The sequence below is a fragment of the Schistocerca americana genome, chromosome 5 (genome assembly GCF_021461395.2).
Source record: "Schistocerca americana isolate TAMUIC-IGC-003095 chromosome 5, iqSchAmer2.1, whole genome shotgun sequence".
Lineage (NCBI taxonomy): Eukaryota > Metazoa > Arthropoda > Insecta > Orthoptera > Acrididae > Schistocerca > Schistocerca americana.
In genome coordinates, this window is record NC_060123.1 from 519993443 (window position 1) to 520015886 (window position 22444).

Below are 22444 nucleotides of genomic sequence, written 5' to 3' on the forward strand. Positions count from 1 at the left end.
GAGGGATTCGACAACAAATATGTCCAGCAGACACAAAGCTGTGGCCAAACTTCTGTCACAATTTGGGATGAATATCAGCAAACGGTTGCGGCCTCTTGTGGGAACTGAACTGTCTACTTTCTAGCTATTACTGCTGCAAAATACTAACTAACATAATGCCTCTTTCTGTTCGTTCCCCAGTGCACATAGCGAACTGTGTAAAACAGTGGCTCCAAATGAACGGACACGTTGATCTGTTGGTATACCAGAGGAAACGAAGTGCTGTACAAGATGGAGAGTACTTTATTCGCCCCAGAAGTCAAATCAAATTTACTGTCGAATATTTGCTTTGAAAAAGATTTCCTAAATAGGTTCCTCGTAAATATTATTTCGAACGTCGCGGAAATTTATTTTGTCAACAGTACTACCCCTTGTATCGGACCACACAAGTCGGTAACAGCACTGCACCCATGTAGGGTAGCGTAGTGGTGAGCATGTAATCTATAATTGTCAGGTTCGAATTCTGTCAGTTGTACAAATTTTATTCGTTGTAAACGAAGGATGAGTAGATTAGGAGGAGAAAGTAATTGTAGCGCCCAAAGTATTCATATTGTATAATCATTTGAGTACGTGGCTTGCCATCTTCGCTGAAGGAAACCAAGGGCAAATAGTCTTCACTAGCTTCCGTACTGTAAATACGCTTCAGTTTGAGAATGAACTCAACTTGCAGTTGATAATCGTTTTCTAGTTTTACCAGTACCCTTAGGAGGTAAACAAAGGTTTCGACCAATGATTTCCACAGTTATAAAAACACAACATGTGGTACCTCGTGGGTAAAATACTTAAGCAGTGCTATCAGATGAAACGATCGACGCGGCCCAGACTGTGTGTACTTTGTTTTTAAACCCCTTGCTACCTGGCCAATGATACTTTCTTATTAGAGAAATTTGTGAACGTTTAGTTAAGACGTGTTTAGAGGAGAATAAATTCCTTCACCTACGGCGACAAGCCGCTTTTCGTCGCATTTCACTGGTTGAAAGAGAAAAACTCAATGTCTGAAAAATAAGAGCAAATCTGTCAGAGAATATAAAGTGAAGCGGAAAATATAAGTCAGCAATATGAGCATATTGCGCCACCTGGGGCCTGAACTAATGTAGGGCCTGTTTGAGTGAGGCATATAGAGCTTGAAATCTGGCCACAATTAAATTTTTCAATCCTTATGCATTGTTTGCACACGAAGTTACTAATACAGTGCTGTTACGGAGCCCAATGAGTCGTCAACTGTGTATTTTCCGGTGAGAAAGGGCGCTGTCAAACAGTCTTCACAATATCATATTACTGCAACTGATGTTCCATAGAGTTAGAATTTCTTTTTGGCGACTAAGTGTAAGGTCGCTAAGTTGGATGTGAGGTTTCCAACTGTGCAATAATTTTCTGCATTGTTGAAAATGTGAACTTAGACTAGATTTAGTTTTAATGTAATCAATGAATGATTAGAGATGTGCGATATTAACGTGAAAAATATTCCCTGGATATGGAGACTAAATAATTTAACTATTTTTGGGCACATGACTAACAAGCGTTAAATGCTTCCTTGAGCAACCCTGTAGCGGCAGATATATGAAGAACATAATAGCAATAATTCATAAACCCTTGAGTAAGTCAGAGATACAATACGAATATTAAATAAAAAAGTATTCTGCTGTGCATGACGACTGATTTTAGATGTGAAAGTAAGGTATCACTGCAGTTATGTATAACATAACTAGCCGACAAATGTGAGACAATTAACTTCCCTTATAAGTAGTCATAATACCTGCTCTCTGAAATAGTGTCCAATGGTTATAAACCACCGACGCTCTTGCTCATACATTGATGACACGTTGTTATAAAGATGAAAATTAAAAAAAAATGAAAGGTATGTTTTATATGTAATTTTATACTGGCACATATTTTATTAAAGCGCCTTGTACATGAACTGTATCTTATATTGCTATCCTGCATCGTCTTATTTCACAGTCTCCTATTACATAATCGTTGTCATCCTTCGCTTTCAGAAAACCTACCAATAATGTCAAATCATACTGCATAATTCAGTAAATGACGACTGTGTAGGCTTTCAAAGCTAATTCTATTACCGATATCGTATGGCTAAGATATTATGTCATCGTGACGTTACAAAATGTTTCGAATTTTTATCTGATGATATAGGCAGCATTCCGTGACACTTAACAGCATGCTGTGGCTCCTTTACACGCAGTTTGTGTAAACTTTGTCTTTATGATTACTTGGTGAATACTACACTGATGGTATGTTAATTCTGTTAATTCCGATGTTAAACAAAAGTATGACCCTGTTACATTGTCCCGTTATACTCTAAATCCAGTCGTCAATTACTCTGTCCTATACCACGAAGAGGCAAGATGTGACATGTATCTATCTTGTTCGTGTTGTTTGTACCTGAACTTGCACGTAACTTATGATAGCACGCCTGGCTTGTCATTGTAATGGTACGTTTTTATTTTTATTTAAATTTTACTTATTAGAGGTATTCATTATTATATTTTGACTTATGATTTTATCCGTTCATATAAGCAGAGTTTTATGAGAGTTATTATTTTACAGCAAATTGTATAGTCCTAATGTGACACAGTGTTTAAGCGCTTTGTGATGTAACTACCACCTCTCGGTTTTAGGGGTCTGTAATTTTTGCCCTTGAGCTGTGTGTATGCCCTCCTGCATTTTTTTGCATGACTGTAAGCCTGTAAAAAATGGTTCAAATGGATCTGAGCACTATGGGACTTAACTTCTGAGGTCATCAGTCCCCTGGAACTTAGAACTACTTAAACCTAACTTACCTAAGGACATCACACACATCCATGCCCGAGGCAGGATTCGAACCTGCGACTGTAGCGGTCGCGTGGTGCCAGACTGAAGCGCCTAGAACCGCTCGGCCACATCGGTCGGCTGTAAGCCTGTAACCCCGATACATTTTCTTTTTACAGACATGAAGATGGTAATACATACTGCCGAAACTAGTGATCGAGTAATTGTGTTAACATAGCGGTCTTGGAAAATAAATCGGTTTTCACAAGAAGATTACAGTACAAAATCAATTTAAGTGTCATGATGCCCATTCGGAAGGTATTTGTCTGGAGTGTTGCATTGTACGGAAATAAAACGTGGACGATGAGCAGTTCGGACAGTAAGAGAACAGAAGTTTTTGCAATGTGGTGCTGTAGAAGAATGTTGAAGATTAGATACATATATCTGAGGAGGTACTGAAACGAATTAACGGAAAAAAGAAATCTGTGGCACAAGTCGACTATGAGGGGGTTGAATAAGCAATACAACAATTTTTTTTTGAAAGCAGGGGTTTTATTCAGGAATCCATTACGTAATATTATTGCTCGCTCTTCTGGCTACAAAATCCTATTTTTCAATGTAACCTCGCTTCAGTGCGACGGCCTGACCCCATCTTACTGGGAGGGCCTGTATACACCCATGGTATCACTGTGCTGGTCGTCGTCGGTGCCAAAGCCTTGCTGCACCAGTACTGTTTCCCGCGGAGTGCACCCTTCATTGGGCCAAATAGATGAAAGCTGTGAGATCCGGGCTGTAGGGTGGACGAGGAAGAACAGTCCAATGAAGTTTTGTGAGCTCCTCTTTGGTGCGCAGACTTTTGCGCTTTTGTAGCGATGAACACGCTGTAGTCGTTTCTTCAATTTTCTGAGGGTAGCACAATACACTTCAGAGTTGATCGTTGCACCATGAGGGAGCACATCAAACAGGATAACCCCTTCAGAATCCCAGAAGACAGTCGCCATGACTCTGTGGTTCTGTACTTTTTGCTCGGGGGAGAGATGGTGTTGCGCCACTTCATGGATTGCCATTTTGTTTCCAGTTCGACGTGATACGCCTATATTTCATCGCCTGTGACGACGTTCGACAACTGCCACGATCAGCTTTGCAACGCGCAAGCAATTGCGCACAGATGGTCCTTCGTTGCTCTTTGTGGTTTTCTGGTAGGCGGAAACGAACCCAGCGGGCAAACACCTTTGAGTACCTCAACTGGTGGACGAGCGGGTCATCACTACCAACAGAGACATCCAGTTCAGCAGTGAGGTATTTGAATGTGATCTGTCGATCACATCGAATGAGAGTCTCCGTCAGTTCCAACACTGCAGGGATCATAGATATGCACGGCCAGGCGGCACATCGTTGCGATGATGTCAGACGCCTCGCCCAACGACTCACCATGATTTTGTTCACTCCATAGACATTCTGAGAGCTTCTACGAATATCTACGATGCTCTGGTTTTCTGCCAAAAGAAACTCCGTGACAGCTCTTTGCTTGGAATGCACCCCCGCTACAGACGACATTGTGAAGGCTACGTATAGCGCCGCCACGTACTGGAATTTCATGAAACTACAGGAGTTGGATCGGGAATATTTCACGACGTCTCCCAACAAATTACGCATTTATTCTGCCGAAACTGACCGGGAAAAAAAGTGCTGCACTACTCATTGAAAGCCACTTGTAAAAGAAGGGATCGAGTGATGGGAAACATCCTGAGGCGTCAATGAATAGTCAGTTTGTTAACGGAAAGTTTTGGAGGGGGGAGGACAAAAATTGTAGCGGGAGACCAACGCTTGAATGCAATCAGCAGGTTCAAATGGCTGTTGATTTTTGTACTTACACAGAGATGAAAAGTCTTGCACAGCATAGAGAGCTCCATCAGACCAGTTTTCGACTAAAGACTACCACCACCACCACCACAACAACAACAACACATAATGTTCGCTTTATTACGCTGTGTTGTTTAATATGACAACTAGTTTACAAGAAGGACACAGCTCTTCAGTGTAAATGTGGGCCGGCCACGGTGGCCGAGCGATTCTAGGAACCACGCGGGTCGCAGGTTCAAATCCTGCCTTGGACATGGATGTGTGTGGTGTCCTTAGGTTAGTTAGGTTTATGTAGTTCTAAGTTTAGGGGACTGATTACCTCAGCTGTTAAATCCCATAGTGCTTAGAACCATTTGAACCATTTTTTTTTTGTAACGCTAACGGTATACATAAATAGCTTTAAATCGTACGTACATAATAATGAAGCCTTGGTGAAACTAATTAACTGAAGCACTCAGAGGATTTTGCTCTCTCTTTCTCCATTTCTCTGTCCGTCTGTCTATCTGTCTCTCTCCCCCTCTCTCTGTATTGTTCTTTCTTCTCCTGCTTCAGGGTACCTGTATCTGTATGTAGGCATACTATCTACAATAAGTTGTTATCAAGAAAGACTAAGTGTAGTTTGTTTTCAAACTTGTGCTTATTGCTTATCAGTCCAGCACTATACCACAAATTGTAATTAGGACTAAATACATTCGATTTGATGTCTACTGACCACATAATTGTGTGATGCGAATGCTTGTTTCTTGTAAAATAAAATAAGGAGCACTTCGTTGATACGTACGTAAGTTTTAAGAACTGATTTGTGCAAGAAGCTGGTAGTAGCTTCTTCAGGTAATAAAAGAGACACTCTAAGTAGGGACTCTGTGAAAACGAGTAATAGTTGTTTATTTATCTACCTGTTCCATTTGTTTTATTTTCACAGGGCTCTTTAATTAACAAAATGTTTTCTATTACTAATTAAAAGTTTGCTTTTGGAATGGATAATCAAATGTGAAAATATTATCTGTGACACCGATAGGGAAGTATGAATCATTTATTTCTTTTCCAGTTTGATTTGTTCCTGACACAATGTGAGAGCAGAGATCAGCAACATACGTGCACACAGGACCTAAAGACGAGCATAGTAGACATCTGTGATCATCTGGCAGACAAGAATCAGATGTGGACAGAGGGAGTGGAACACATATTGGAATTTGATCCCCACTGCCCCATAAAGCCAGTAAGTAGAAGCGACTTTACACTGAAGGAATCATCTCATGTTTAATATCGTTTGGTTTAAATGCATAGACAAGGATGTGTACGTCAGTAAGTCTACTCTAAGGGTCAGTGTCTACTGCTTAGTATAGGGAACATACAGGGGTTGGACTAAAAATGGAAATAGAGCGAGGACTCCATGACTGAACATAGATGCAGATGATAGCGAAGCCGGCAGGTTGCGCTGTTGTTTACGAGCACGAACGGCACGGCTTAATGTCCTCAGCTCGCTGCTAATGCCAGTCGTGGTCACAACGGTGTTCTGTGTATTTTGTCAAGTGAATTCAAACGTGGGCAAATTGTTAGTGCTTGTATTGTGGTTGCTTCCGTAACCAAGGTAGTCGAAATGTTTGGTGTGTCGAGAGCCACCACACCGAAGATTTATACTACACACAAAGAATGCGGTAATCCGTCACCGGCTATGTCACAACGTGGACGAAAGTGTTTCTTGACTGATAGTGATGGACGTTCATTGAAGAGGATTGTGACGAAAAATAAGAGGACTATAGCTGCAAATGTCGCTGCAGAACTGAATGTCGCACTTGCGAACCCAATCAGCACCAATAACGAAGGGAACTCCGCAAGTATTGCACAGCGGGCTGGAGTTCCAAAACCACTCATCAGTGATTAAAATACCCGCAACAGGAATACGTGGAGCGACGAAAGAAAGCCATTTGGTCGGATGTGTCTTATAGCATAATGTTTGCAGCTTCTGGCCGAGTTCGTGTTCCAAGAACGAAACGCGGCGGGGGTTCGGTGATGATTTGGACCCCTTGGGTACTCTGCAAGGTCACATTGCTGCAAGGGGTATACGACCATTGTGGCTAATCAGGGCCATCCCACAGTACAATGTCTGTTTCCCAATGCCAATGCTTTATTCGAAGACGACGCTGCTCCTATTCGTTCAGCTCGCATCATCCAGGACTTGTTATGGGAGCACGAGGATGAATTGTCGCGTATCTCCTAGCTACCACAGTCACCAGATCCCAATATTACGGACTCCTTGTGATACACTTTGGAGAGAAGCACACGTGATCGCTATCTGCCTTCATCACTGTTACCTGAACTTATCACATTTTGCTTAAAGAACGTTATTAGATTCCCTCAAAGACCATAAACGGCTAATCCATTCCGGATGACCAGAAGCTGTTTTGAATGCCAACGGTTTTCCTACACCATGTAAGTAAAGGTACTGTGTTGTTTTTGTGGTGTTTCCATATTTTTGTCCACCCCCTTAGCTCAATGGACAGGATGTTAGTCACCCACTTAAGAGAACATGGTGATCGCTTTGGAGCGCTGTAGGTGGCACTCGGCTGTCATGCGATCCTCCACTGCTGATGTGTCACGCCAGTGCAGTCCTGGGTACGTCTCAGTCGGTTGCATGGAATCAGCATAGTCAGGTGGAGATGAGACGGGATGGCACAAAGGAGCATATGATGTATTTGATGTGTTCGGAGGGACCAATGACCACTCCGTAAATTAAGCTGCCAGATTTATTATTTTGTCAACACTGACGGTCTAAAGCGGTGGTTGTCAAACTGCTGCCTGTGGGCCACATGCGGTTCGATGTGTGTGAAATCTTATGGGACTTAACTGCTAAGGTCATAAGTCTCTAAGCTTACACACTACTTTTATCCTAAGGACAAACACACACACCCATGCCCGAGGGGGGACTCGAACCTCCGCCGGGACCAGCCGCACAGTCCATGATTGCAGCGCCTTGGCCGGCCGGGGTGGCCGAGCGGTTCTAGGCACTACAGTCTGGAGCCGCGTGACGGCTACGGTCGCAGGTTCGAATCCTGCCTCGGGCATGGATGTGTGTGATGTCCTTAGGTTAGTTAGGTTTAAGTAGTTCTAAGTTCTAGGGAACTGATGACCTGAGAAGTTGAGTCCCATAGTGCTCAGAGCCATTTGAACCATTTTGCAGCGCCTTAGACCGCTCGGCTAATCCCGCGCATATGCGGTTCGAACCGAGTATTCATGCGGCCCGCGATTCTTAGCCGTATTATAAAATAATATGCATAAAGCAACTAACAGCTGAATCCAGAAACATAAACTGACTTTGAGAGCTTCGTACTAGTGTATACTGAGGTGCCAAAAGTAATGGGATACCTCGTCATATTGTGTCGGATCCCCTATTCCAGGTGTAGTGCAGTAACTCGAAGTGGCATGTACTCAACAAGTCACTGGATGTCCCCTGCAGAAATATTGAGCATGCGGCCTCTATAACCGTCCATAGGTCCGAAAGTGTGGCCAATATAGAATTTTGAGCTCGAACTGATCTCTCTGTTTTGTCCTATGAATGTTCGATGGTATTCACGTCGGGCGATCTGGGTGGGCAAATCATTCGCGCGAATGTAGTTCAAACAAGTTGGGAACAATTGTGGTCCGGTAACGTACCGCACTATCTATCGCTTCTATCGCTTGCGCCTTGGTCCCGCATTGTGCGCGGGGTTGACGTGGTTAAATCGGATTTGGTATGTTAATGTAAAGGGGTAGCCGGATGCCCTTCCTGCCACCACCCTGTAACCCCCTGGGACGGAATCAGAGTACTCCATCTGTCTGCGTCTAGTGTAAATCATGGAAAAGTGCGGACGTGTGTCAAATGTCTGTGAGTCGTGTAACTGAGGCGGGACGTGCGGACCAGCCCAGTATTCACCTAGAGGGATGTGGAAAACCGCCTAAACACCACACCCAGGCTGCCCAGCACACCGGCCCTCGTCGTTAATCCGGCGGGCGGATTCGATCTGGGGCGGTGACGTGCAGCACTGTCAGCCTTAAAAACTCCATCGTGTTTTGGGAACATGAAGTCCATGAATGGCTGCAAATGGTCTCAGTTGGTTCAGTTGGACCAGAGGACCCAGTCCATTCTATGTAAACACAATCCACACGATTATGGAGCCGCCACCAGCTAGCACAGTGCCTTGTTAACAATTAGAGGACATCGATTCATGGGATCAGCGCCAAACTCGAGCCCTGTCATCAGCTCTTAGCAATTGAAATGGGGTCTCATTTCACCGGGCCACGGTTTTACTGTTGTCTTTGGTCCAAATGATATGGTCACGAACCCAGGAGAGGCGCTCGAGACGATGTCGTGCTGTTACCAAAGACAGTCACGTCGGCCGTCTGTTGCTGTAGCCCATTAACGCCAAATGTCGCCGCACCGTCCTAACGGATGCGATCGTCGTACGTTCCACATGGAGTTTTCCGATTGTTTCATGCAATGTTATTTGTCTGTTAGCACTGACAGCTCTACACAAACGCCACTACTCTCGGTCGTTAAGTGAATGCCGTCGGCCAGTGCGTTGTCCGTGGTGAGAGGTAATGCTTGAAATTTGGTATTCTCAGCAAACTCTGGACATTATGGATCTCGGAATACTGAATTCCCTAACTATTTCCGAAACTGAATGTCCTATGCATCTAGCTCTAACTACCATTCCGTATTCAAAAGTCTTTTAATTTAAATCGTGCAGCGTTAATTGCGCCGGAAACCTATTCACTTGAATCGCCTGAGTACAAATGACAGCTTCGCCATGCAGTGGCCTTTTATACCTTGTGTACGTTATACTACCGCCATATGTATACGTGCAACTCGCTACCCCAGTGTATGTTTCTTGCATAGTAAGAAACAAAAGTACTTAGTGAGACAATAATATTTTAAGATGTGTTTAATTTTAATTGATGATGGTGAATTCGGCCGGGAGCTAAGTACAATTAGCCGCTTACGTGATGGGGTGGGTGGGTTGTAGCGCAGCCACTTCAGAATTAATAGAAGTGTAAGGTGAACGTTTTATCGTTTCTCTTCCAGTGCTACCAACTCACGAGCGTGCACATCTAGCACAGATCAGTTGCTACGGTATCTATGTCAAACGGAAGTAATATAAATTTCTGCCGGCGAAGGTTCGAGTACTCCCTCGGGCATGGGTGTGTGTTTGTCCTTAGGATAATTTAGGTTAAGTAGTGTGTAAGCTTAGGGACTGATGACCTTAACAGTTAAGTCCCATAAGATTTCACACACATTTGAACACATAAATTTGTGAATACGAGTTATACAGTTTCTCCGGAAATTCTCGTTACAAATTTCTAAGACTTGTAGAGTGGAGTGAGTACATAATATTTTGAATAGGAACTCAAGTTGGGACACAACAGTTTTAGTACTAAGACGGTTTCAGTTCAGATAGGTAACACATCGAAGTCTGCTAAGGGAAAGAGAAAAGTTTCAGAGTTGCTCGTCCTGGTAAGCAATAGGGTACAGAGAAAGATGTGTATTATGTTAGACGGCTACATGATGTCACTTAGCGTTTACCTTTTGGGGTCGTAAGCAAAGTTTAATTTGCGAGGCTCCTGTTTAGACAGAGGAAAATGTACCGGCACGAGATCTGGTTGCTACAACAGAAATTGAAGAGACGCCATTATAAGACGGAGAGTGCGTACCAGAACACGCTTTGTAGGTACAGTCTCTGTAACAGTGGTGGTGGTTGCCATATCGAGCCACTGTTGTAATGCACCAATACTGTTTTGTACATACAGAGTGCTGGTTTTGCTTTTTTGGTATAGTGTAAACACTTAATGTTTCAGTTTTAATACAAAAAACTGTGCTTAAGTGGTAAATGAATGTTTCGTTACATAATAATTGTACTACGTCACCCGTAATTCAGTTCCTCAAGCAGAAGAGGATGAGTCAAACAACTGAACTGAAACCGTCGTAGAACGGAAACGGTACGTTTCCGAACATGGATTCCTATTCAAAATACTATGTACTCACTATCCGTTACAAAACCCAGAAATTAATAACGGGGAATTTCCGAACACCTTGTAGAGACGCTCATCTTCAGATGTGGTACATGTTTGTACTAATTAATATGCAGTCAAATTAAGACTGTTGCAGTGCAATGCAATGAGTAAAAGGAAAATGCCATTCAAAACAATTTGTGTCTCATTTTTCAATCACTTTTATAAATTATTACAACATACAAATTTATGGACGTTACCAATTAATAGAAAGCTCTGTTGGGGAATGTGTGGTAAGGTGGTCAGAACGGGAAAAGCGGCCATTGCATATTTTTTACCTTGAACAACGCTGCTGCCTGTCGAAAAGAGTTCAAACTATTTCTAATATACATAACCGTTCCGTTGTTTGAAATATAGCAGGGTGTAACAGTTAACAACAACCCCCTACTCATCTTCGTTCCTGGGTGATCTCCGATGCTGCAGTGGCTGCAAAAGAATTAATGAGTATCTGCTTGACTATAATTTGCTCCAACTTGCTCAGTTCTTGGCAGTGTAGTGCCAAGACAAATTTCAAGAAATTCAGGTTGATACATGTTTCTCTTTTAGAATTACATGTTTCTTGCACGATACGATTAAAAAATTGTGACAAAAGTGGCTGACATAACCTGCCGAGAAACTGAGACCCTGATATCTGATTCGTCACTCATCTTGTTGTTGTTGTGGTCTTCAGTCCTGAGACTGGTTTGCTGCAGCTCTCCATACTACTCTATCCTGTGCAAGCTTCTTCATCTCCCAGTACCTACTGCAGCCTACATCCTTCTGAATCTGCTTAGTGTACTCATCTCTTGGTCTCCCTCTACGATTTTTACCCTCCACGCTGCCCTCCAACACTAAATTGGTGATCCCTCGATGTCTCAGAACATATCCTACCAACCGATCCCTTCTTCTAGTCAAGTTGTGCCAGAAGCTCCGATTCTCCCCAATTCTATTCAATACCTCCTCATTAGTTATGTGATCTACCCATCTAATCTTCAGCATTCTTCTGTAGCACCACATTTCGAAAGCTTCTATTCTCTTCTTATCTAAACTATTTATCGTCCACGTTTCACTACCATACATGGCTACACTCCATACAAATACTTTCAGAAACGACTTCCTGACATTTAAATCTATACTCGATGTTAACAAATTTCTCTTCTTCAGAAACGCTTTCCTTGCCATTGCCAGTCTACATTTTATATCCCCTCTACTTCGACCATCATCAGTTATTTTGCTCCCCAAATAGCAAAACTCCTTTACTACTTTAAGTGTCTCATTTCCTAATCTAATTCCCTCAGCATCACCCGACTTAATTCGACTACATTCCATTATCCTCGTTTTGCTTTTGTTGATGTTCATCTTATACCCTCCTTTCAAGACACTGTCCATTCCGTTCAACTGCTCTTGCAAGTCCTTTGCTGTCTCTTACAAAATTACAATGTTATCGGCGAACCTCAACGTTTTTATTTCTTCTCCATGGATTTTAATACCTACTCCGAACTTTTCTTCGGTTTCCTTTATTGCTTGCTCAATACACAGATTGAATAGCATTGGGGAGGGGCTACAACCCTGTCTCACTCCCTTCCTAACCACTGCTTCCCTTTCATACCCCTCGACTCTTATAACTACCATCTGGTTTCCGTACAAATTGTAAATAGCCTTTCGCTCCCTGTATTTTACCCCTAAGTCTACAAATGCTAGAAACGTAGGTTTGCCTTTCCTTAATCTTTCTTCTAAGATAAGTCGTAGGGTCAGTTTTGCCTCACGTGTTCCAACATTTCTACGGAATCCAAACCGATCTTCCCCAAGGTCGGCTTCTACTAGTTTTTCCATTCGTCTGTAAAGAATTCGCGTTAGTATTTTGCAGCTGTGACTTATTAAACTGAAAGTTCGGTAATTTTCACATCTGTCAACACCTGCTTTCTTTGGGATTGGAATTATTATATTCTTCTTGATGTCTGAAGGTATTTCGCCTGTCTCATACATCTTCAGGACTGGCTCTCCCAAGGCTGTCAGTAGTTCTAATGGAATGTTGTCTACTTGGGGGCCTTGTTTCACCTCAGGTGTTTCAGTGCTCTGTCAAACTCTTCACGCACTATCATATCTCCCATTCCATCTTCATCTACATCCTCTTCCATTTCCATAATATTGCCCTCAAGTACATCTCCCTTGTATAGACCCTCTATATACTCTTTCCACCTTTCTGTTTTCCCTTCTTTGCTTAGAACTGGGTTTCCATCGAAGCTCTTGATATTCATGCAAGAGGTTCTCCTTTCTCCAAAGGTCTCTTTAATTTTCCTGTAGGCAGTATCTATCTTGCCCCTAGTGAGATAAGCCTCTACATCCTTACATTTGTCCTCCAGCCATCCCTGCTTAGCCATTTTGCACTTCCTGTCGATCTCATTTTTGAGACGTTTGTATTCCTTTTTGCCTGCTTCATTTGCTGCATTTTTATATTTTCTCCTTTCATCAATCAAATTCAATATTTGTTACCCAAGGGTTTCTACTAGCCCTCGTCTTTTTAGCTATTTGATCCTCTGCTGCCTTCACTATTTCATCCCTCAAAGCTACCCATTCTTCTTCTACTGTATTTCTTTCCCCCATTCCAGTCAGTTGTTTCCTTATGCTCTCCCTGAAACTCTGTACAACCTCTGGTTCTTTCAGTTTATCCAGGTCCCATCTCCTTAAATTCCCACCTTTTTGCAGTTTCTTCAGTTTTAATCTACAGTTCATAACCAATAGATTGTGGTCAGAGTCCACATCTGCCCCTGGAAACGCCTTACAGTTTAAAACCTGGTTCCTAAATCTCTGTCTTACCATTATATAATCTATCTGATACCTTTTAGTATCTCACTCATATAGGATTTTAACAATTACTGGTTGCGTTATCCATTATTAGATACAGAACATTTATTGATTACAATAAAAAACACGCTGACGTCACGGAATTACATAAGCCTATTAGTTCGCTCCTCTCACACTGTAATATAATGCTTCATACGACTTTTAGCTTTTAGGATGGTGATTCATAAAATATGTTCGATAACAATGCTTTTTATAAAGTTGCTTGTATCATGAAGATTATTAGCTGGAAAATTTCCATTCCATAAACACAAACGAAAAGCTAATTTCACTTCTTATGAAAGGTATTCTGGAATTACAAAATGAGAATTGTTTATGTTTTATGTTCAACTATTGATTAGTAACAGTCGCACCAGTGCAGAGGTTTGTGTATGCTAGCTAAAGACGATACAAAATTAATGACAATATTTGAATCAGTATAAGAACTTAGTTCTAAAATGATCACATAAATGAAATAAGTTTGTTACCAAATTTATATAAGCCTGTAAATGTGACAGCCCGACACCTGATGTCAGCACTTCGTGTCATACTTAATGTTGTCAGTGAGATTCACAGAGGAAGCTCGTTCCGTTATTTGTTTTAGTAAAAATGGTTTCGCTTTTGAGTCGTCTGATGTGAGATAAGTAATTTATTTCATTCTTGTTTCCTCACTTGTATGGCGAGTAATAAGAATTATAATTCGGTATCACATCAGTGTTTAAACAACGTCCTTTGGTCTACAAATGTAGTTCCTTGTTATACGCTTTAGTATGATAGTCTCTTCTGTGGACCACTGACGCCGACATGGAGTCCGATCGGGAAAACTGGGCAAAATTCTCAACCCAATAAAAAAAAAAAGAAACCCAAATTCAGAATGTGTAAGTGGTAACCTTCTATCAGTAGCCTTGGGTTCGTGAAAATTGAATTTCTCTTTGAGCGGCCACTAGCCCCCTGCCCCCGTCCCCAATCCTATGCGGCTGGGCGTGCCGCACTGCAGTGTCAGTATTGGCTGTTAAGCAAAAGGTTTGACGACCAGTGATCTAAAGGGTCTAGAAACAATGATGTACCATTCGCAACCACGTAACATGTCGTAAGAACAGCGGACGTAAAAAAGATATTAACCGACAGGCGCTGGACGCGAGTGTCAGGCCTTGTCAAAGACCGAGATGAATCGGAGGTCCATCTCATGTCTATGGGGTGAGTATAGTCCATTGTGCACATTCTCAACATCAAACCGTGCTAGCTCACGTGATTTTGGAACAGCGCTGCTTGTCTACAATTTGCGATAACAGCGAAACTCGAATATTACCCGTACTGGCCTTGTTTTATACACGTTTCTGCACATTTGAGTTTTAGTGACAGCCATGGTGCAGTACAGTCGTTGCTAGGAATGTAAACACAAGTATGTGGAAGGATGCCAGTTCCTTTTCATACGTGTGCACAACAAATGGGTGATTGTAAATGATATCTCTCGTACCGTAGAGATAATTTCTGCTACTTTATGGCCATGTGCCTACGAAACAAGTGATAGATAAATTCGCAAGTGTGTCTGAGAAAACAGCCAGTCAGGTATACATATTGGTGCTATGTTCATATACAGATAAAATTTATACTGTCAGTATGATTAATTTTCTCCAATTTATGCAGGTTGTCAAATCCTTGAGTTTATCTGTTTCTACATGAGACAGTTTTCTATACACCTGCCATTGTAACGCAGTTAATTAGAACAGATTCCACTATATGAATCAGAGCAATAGAAAACCTGAAACAAATAATTATTGACAGTCAGTTCTTTTATTACTCCAAAATTTGAGCAGTGAACCTGTATTTTTTTTTTTAACGTAATGTATGGTTTTAATTTTCTGATGAGACGGCGAAAAGTAGTATAGATATTTTACTTCTCTGTAAAAGGTAGGAGGGAAAATTAGGAAAAACTGAAAACAATAATTGACAAGCAGATGGTGCAAATCATTTACCGTTTTACTGTAACAGTTTCATATTTCCAAATATGTTGTTCCTTCGTGAAACTTTGGGGCCGGCTACAGTGTCATTGTAACATAATTAATTAGAACAGAGATTAGACAATATGAACAAGTGAAACAGAAAACGCAAAAAAAAATATTGTTGGCTGTCACTTCGTATCCTGTTATCGAAAAAAAGCTTAAATAAAGTGAAATATGAGCTAAGATGCTGTGACGAAAAAGCACAAAATCATTGCTCTTCCCATCTTTAAGCCAACTTCACTTCCTGGTATTAGATTGTTAAGATGTCCGTAAAACACGTATGCGAGATTTCACGGTATTTCTGAAGATGATCTGTCTGTACAAGTGAAGTAATAACACTCAGAATAAACTAAGCGTTACACGGGCTAAAATGCGCCGTCCCAAATCACGTGACTTGAGCTGTAGGAGATACTGCAGGCGGAATCCTCGTTACGCGCATCCGAATGCTCACTCCTTATATATTTATATCTAGTGTCCATCTCATCCAGTTTTTGGGAGATCATTTCGACGAGATGCGCATGCAATGGACGAATGAAGTTCCATACCTCGCGAAAGGTCGTTGCTCGCAGCAGCACATCAGACAGCTCGTCCTCAAAACGCCAATCATACAGAAATGGGACAGTAGTACAGTGTGGGCCGAAGAATCGCGGTTTTGCCTCTTTTCAAATGATGCAACGCGACGAGTGTACTGACGGCCCGATGCGGCTGTGTCTGTGGAGGGGGTCGCTCACATCGGAGGTGATGCTGTGATGTTTTGGGGCTGTTTTTCGTACCATGACTTGGGTCTGCTCATTCAAGCTCCTTGTGGCCAAGTGTCCCCCTTATATTATACATGTTCACGATGCTGAGTATGCAGTGGATACTACCAAAATTACAACAGCTATTTTCACAGCACCACAGACATACATTCCTACTTTGACAGTCACACAGGCACCTTGTCGCATCTCGAATCGTCCACTAAATCAGTCGATCTTAAGTCCATTCAAAATGTCTGGGACTATTTGGAATAGCAGGCGGGATGTTGCAATCTATTACTTCACTGTCTGTTATCTCCACGCGATATAATCATTGATAACTGGCTTGACATGATACACCTGACGAAACCTGGACTCTCTTCCTCGCCCAGTTGAGGCCATTATAAAGTCTAGAAGGGGTATTACACGGCATTAGAATGATGTCTTCCAGGGACGAGGGGGGCAGGGGGCAGAGGGTGGGGTATGGGAGGGCGTCTAATACCCTCCAAGACAAAAGAACAACTCCGAATAGGACAGAAATCGGTAGATGTACATATAAACAGTTTCAGAGAAAATGGGATGGTTTATTCAAGACAAAGACTTTCCCAAATTGAGAAAGTCAATAACACGTTGATCCACTAGCAACTGTTCGGCTTGACAATGACAGAGTTGCTGGATGTCTTCTTGAGGGATATCATGCCAGATTCTGTACAATTGGCGCATTAGGTTGTCAGAATCTCGAGATCGTTGGAGGGTACTGCCCGTAATGCCCCAAAGTTTCTCATCTGGGGAGAGATCCAGCAGCATTTCTGACCAAAGTGGGGTTTGGCAAGCACAAAGACGTGTAGTAGGAAGCTCCAATGTTGTGGGCGGGCATTATTATGCTGAAAACTAAGTCCAGGACGGCTTGTCAAATGATGATTGAGATGCTAAAATCAGTAGAGCCTGAAGGCGTACTATCATGCACTTTAGATCTTGACATATGATTTTAATGAAAAAGCTGTAAACCGTGATCATGTATTGAAATGCGAGGGGTGTGGAGTTATCCCGTTTCATTATTAACCACTAATCTGAGTCCTTTTTCATTGTGTAGTGTGCTTTACTTATGAAGAAAGTTTTAGCTGCGTTTTTGAGCACACATAATTTAGTAATCTCTTACATTTCTTTGGGCAGTATATTACGAAATTTTATTTTTTTGTATTAAATGATGTTTTGAGTTTTTTGTTTTTCCTTCATTGTTTATGAAATATTTAGTAACGTTTTCCTTGATATGCACCACTGATTGGGAGATGTACTCAACTGGTGCAGTAAGGATGTCCAGTTTTTTAAATAACTGTTTACAACGAGCCCAGCTACTACTTCTCGTTTTCTACAGTTTAAAAATTGTGTCTATGTTTTGAGCCTTAAAGCTCCAAAAAAGAATCCTATAGCTAAGAACTGAGTGTAGGTATGAATAGTATGGAACCACAAGACATCGGCTGTTATTAACTGATTATAAAACCCTAAGAGCATAAAATGTTGATGATTTTCTTTTTACTAGTATCTACGCGAGCTGATTTCATGTGAATTGACACTCAATATCATCCTTAAAAATTTTGTTTTTGTTACACAATCTGTAGATTTATCATCTGTGTTTAAACTGACAGCATTTTTTTCCCTGTTTATGCTAAACTGCATGTTGTTCGCTTTCTTTGAGTTCAGTGTTAATGTACTGCGTACAGCTCAATCCTAAATATCCTTAAGGGTTTCATCTGATTTCTGTGTTAGGAGCTCCGGTTTTTATCAGTGACTATGATGTTGCTGCCACAGCAAAGAGAACTTTTTATCCAAGAACTTTTCCTCCCTGTCTAATACTATCTGGAAAGTCATTAATGTCTATTAAGGATAGAACTGGACCCAGCACACTACCCTGAATATCAACTAATCTTATATGCTTCTTGTCTGACAACTGCGTTATCAAAAATATATGATCAGCAGTCGTGAGAGCTCTCTCTTCCTTTTGTATTATGTTTTCGAGGTAAGACTGGAATCACTCATTCGTGTGTTCCTCCTACACATAGAGCTGTTATCTTGTTTATCTGTATTGTGATCTTTTGTTTTTCGTGGTGATCTTAAAAAAATGGTCTATATGAGTCTTCGCACCTGACTGGCGAGCCCAGGTTTATAGTTTCATTAATCGATTTACTTAACAACAACTCGAGTTCTGCATATACATCTACATAGATGCTCCGCAAGCCAGCGCATGGCGCTTGGCAGAGGGTACCCTGTACCACTACATGTCATTTCCTTTGCGCTTTGCGCTTGAGTAACACACTATTTTCCCATTCTAAGATACATAGCTGCAAAATATTTTCGCTGAAGAAGCATTCCAGAGTAATGCTTAATTTGGTAATATCTTTCGCAGAAGCCTTAAAAACAGCCTTCCCAAGGGTCGTAATGGTTTAATCCTCTGGTCTTCCCTATTTAACGTAGGCAACGGGCCAGCTTCAAGTATGAGATCTGTACCACAAATACAATGCTCTAGGAGGCTCCGCTGGGGCGAGATGGATTTTTTACTGTCTTTGGGACTAAACGACGCAACACTAAACGACATACTACGCGTAAAATCCCTTGGTGTCCACACACTACAGTCAACGCATAGACAAAATAATCGTAATAAAGTTACAAATGTTTCAGTGTTGTATAAAAGTTGTCTAAAAGCCATTTTCCAACTTGCTCTCAACGAGTTGAAAAATAAACGCTTTTTAGAAAACTGTTATACATGAACGAAACATATCTCTTTTTATGTTGATTTTTTGCCCTTATCCTTGAAATTGATCTTCCAGCCAAAAGTAGCATAAGCTGTAATTTTTTTCTTTTATGATGGACATTCCTGGTACAGACAGCACAAGATGTAATTGTCGTCTTTTATAATCGAACTTCCCGCCGCAAACAGTATAGTGTGCATTGTGTATTACTACTATGCGTTACTGTATGTGAGCTGTTCGGATCTACGTGCTAAACATAATTAATAATGTATGAAGTGAAATGGTCACGTAGCATTATTGGACGGGAGACCCCAGCTGAGGTTTTAGGCTACCTAGAGCAAGTGTTTCTACAATTATTTGACGCCAATTCAGCGACTTGCGCGCCTTTGTGATGAATGTGAAATGAAATGATCAGGACAATACAAACGCCCAGTCCCCGACCAAAGAAAATCTACCCTTGTGACGATCGAACCGTGACTCCGCGGTCTAGACCCAGTGACACTAAATACTAGACCAAGAGTTGCGGACTATGAGTCACTGTCATCGTCATCTAAGCTGTTGCGATATCACTTATTCATTCTTGTTATTAGGTCCTCGGCGTGTGCAAGTTGTGGAAGTGTCTGGGTTGCTATATCTACAGTACTCTTGAAAAACATACATGGATTATCCATTCCATGTGTGACTTTGACTCCTTGTGACATATCATCACTTTTGTACTTACGTCATTGATGTTAAGACCCTGTCGTATATCCTAGTTTTATATTTCGTCTCTTCTTATTGTATCTACAAACGACTAGGGAACATCATTTCTCTTGCCTGAATTCTGTTGCTGGGGACTCACTTACAGGTGTAATAGCATGGGCATGGTGTTGCAAAGATTCAGCATTGTTTCCTGTTTAGCTCCTATTAAATTTCTTGATTTCGTGATTATAAACTTTTTCGAAGGATGAACTACTTCCAGGAAAGAAAAACTATTCACCTTATCTGATGGAATTATTATTAACAAGGAACTTTTCAGGGTTATTAAACCAGAAAACTTGTAGCCCAGCATGAAAACAGATGTTGATAAAGACAACAAGGAAAGCGAGTGTACAATAAACTACAACTACCAACCCAAGAGTTGATTGAAAAGTATTTTGTACTATTTTATTTTAGATTTCAAGGCTTTTCATAAGAGTTATCGAAACAGAAACAAGTTATTCGTAACAGAACTTTAGTACATTCATTTCATTAGCTATGTATTTTTGGTGAAAATCTATGAAAAGGATTAATAATTAGACTGATAGCTGTAAAATATCTTTCGTTTCAGGGTGTTTACAAGATGGTGGATGCAGAATTCGATGCCGAAAGCTTCTCGCGCATTCCAGCAATCGACGGTTTCTGGAAGCTGAAAAATATCGCCATGGACAATGAAAAGATTGTTGGGTGTCAGAAGGCGGAAGTCGAAATAGACACCGGCCTTCCCTTGGTCTGATCTTTTAATAATATCATAAATGTGATAAGCCATTAGTTTTTTAAATGTTTCATCGAAGTTTAGTCCATAAACTATGGGAGTTTAAGAATTTTTTCATGCAAAAATTTAAAAAGTAATGACACGCTTGTTATTGAAAACAAAAACATTATAATGTGCAGGTTTTTGCAAAATATATGTATGTGATTTACAGCATAATGGATATATTTATTTTTGTCCAGAATACTATGTTATATTGTTTTTACAGCGTTTTTCGTCACGTGTATATCAGATAATGAGGATATGGAGTGAAACGTGTTAACTTTGTGAAAATAAGAAATAATGTTTCTGTTTACTGGCTACAAAATATCCCAGTTATTTTTCGTGTTAGTTCCACAGTAGAAGGTCTATTAAGGGAAACTTTCTTTCCTTTAGCAATAAAAAATATTTCCTTGTACGATAAACAGACAGATCTATATTGGAATTTCTAGTTCCATAAAAAAGTAGCAGAGATTAATATTCCCACACGAATGATAAGCAAAGGTTTCTACAGATAATGGATCACACTATATCACTATTTTTCAACAGAAAGTGTTTTTCAAGACAAAGGTAAGGTTAAATGGACCATTTGCTGGTGACATGGGACCATCTTTCTTCTTCACTATTTAGGAAAGATCTGTTACTTTCAGAAAGGGTGAGCTAAAATCCAAAAGTGTCTGCTTACGACACTGCTGTGACTGGTAAAGTTTCGTCGTTGGAGCATTCAGGAGACAGAATTTCCATTTGGAGCAAGGTGTGTCAGCTCACATAAAGTGTGAATAAATTTAAGTTATTGTGGATGAGTAGGAGAAAATTTCCTGATATATTTCGATACACGAACATCAGACTCTTAGTTGAGTAGACACGTCAGAAGCAGGAGCAGTTTCTGTTTTAAACAAAAGGTATATAAAGTATGAATAAATGTAGGGTATTGTTGATTACTAGCAGAAAAACTCCTGAAATTTTCGAGTACACTACCGGCAGGGGATGCGCGAGGAACAGTAGCAGTTTCGGTTTCATTTACAGGATATATTACGTGCAAATAAAAGTAAGTTAATGTGGATAGGTAGGAGAAAAATTGCTGCAGTGTTCGAATACACTACTGACAGTCACTGAGTCGAGTGGAGGAAAAGCAGTTTCTCTTTTATAGAAAGGATACATTAAGTGTTAAAAAGATATATGTTAATGTGGATGTGTAGCATGAAAAGTTCATGAGATGTTGGGACACACTAGCGGGAGTTGCAGGGTTGAGCAGGGGTGTAAGGAGCGGCAGCAGTTTCTGTTTTGACAAATTGCCTGTTGACTTGTTTATTTGATACTTTTTCAAATTCAAATGGGTCAAATGGCTCTAAGCAGTATGGGACTTAATATCTGAGGTCATCAGTCCCCTAGACATAGAACTACTTAAACCTAACTAACCTAAGGACATCACACACATCCATGCCCGAGGCAGGATTCGAACTTGCGACCATAGCAGCAGCTCGGTTCCGGACAGAAGCACCTAGAACCACTCGGCCTCAGCGGCCGGCGATACTTTTTCTTCTAACTTTTCCCCAGCACGAGTTTCTGGCATTGTCACACAGACCTATACCTGCGCAAACTACCAAATCACCAGCCGAGTCAGAAAAGACGCATGATCAACACACTCGTAGCGCTAGCAAGAAGAATGTGTGAGCAGCACCACCTCGGACGCGAGATGAGACATCTGGAAAACGTTCCGAGGAGCAATCGGTACTCCACAAGTTACATGAGATATGCCACACAATCAAACACTCGGCGAAGTGACATATCGGAAAAAGAAATATCGGGCACGGGATTTCTGCCATACATTCCAAAAATAACTGACAGAATCGGCCTTATATTGCGCAAATACGGCGTAAAAACATTTTTTGCAAATTGACAAAGAAGATGGAAGAGGTCACGGATCGGAAAAAGAGA

At 41.2% G+C, this 22444-nt stretch overlaps 1 protein-coding gene across 1 annotated transcript in view; it reads left to right on the top strand.

Annotated features, from left to right (window-relative positions):
* LOC124616095 overlaps positions 1-20683 on the top strand; it is a 70579-nt gene extending 49896 nt beyond the window's left edge. Inside the window, exons 3-4 of the mRNA XM_047144351.1 lie at positions 5717-5887; positions 20327-20683. Of these exons, the coding sequence (XP_047000307.1) occupies positions 5717-5887; positions 20327-20491 (336 nt within the window). The 3' untranslated portion in view covers positions 20492-20683. The remainder of the gene's footprint in view (positions 1-5716; positions 5888-20326) is intronic.
* The last annotated feature ends 1761 nt before the right edge of the window (positions 20684-22444 follow it).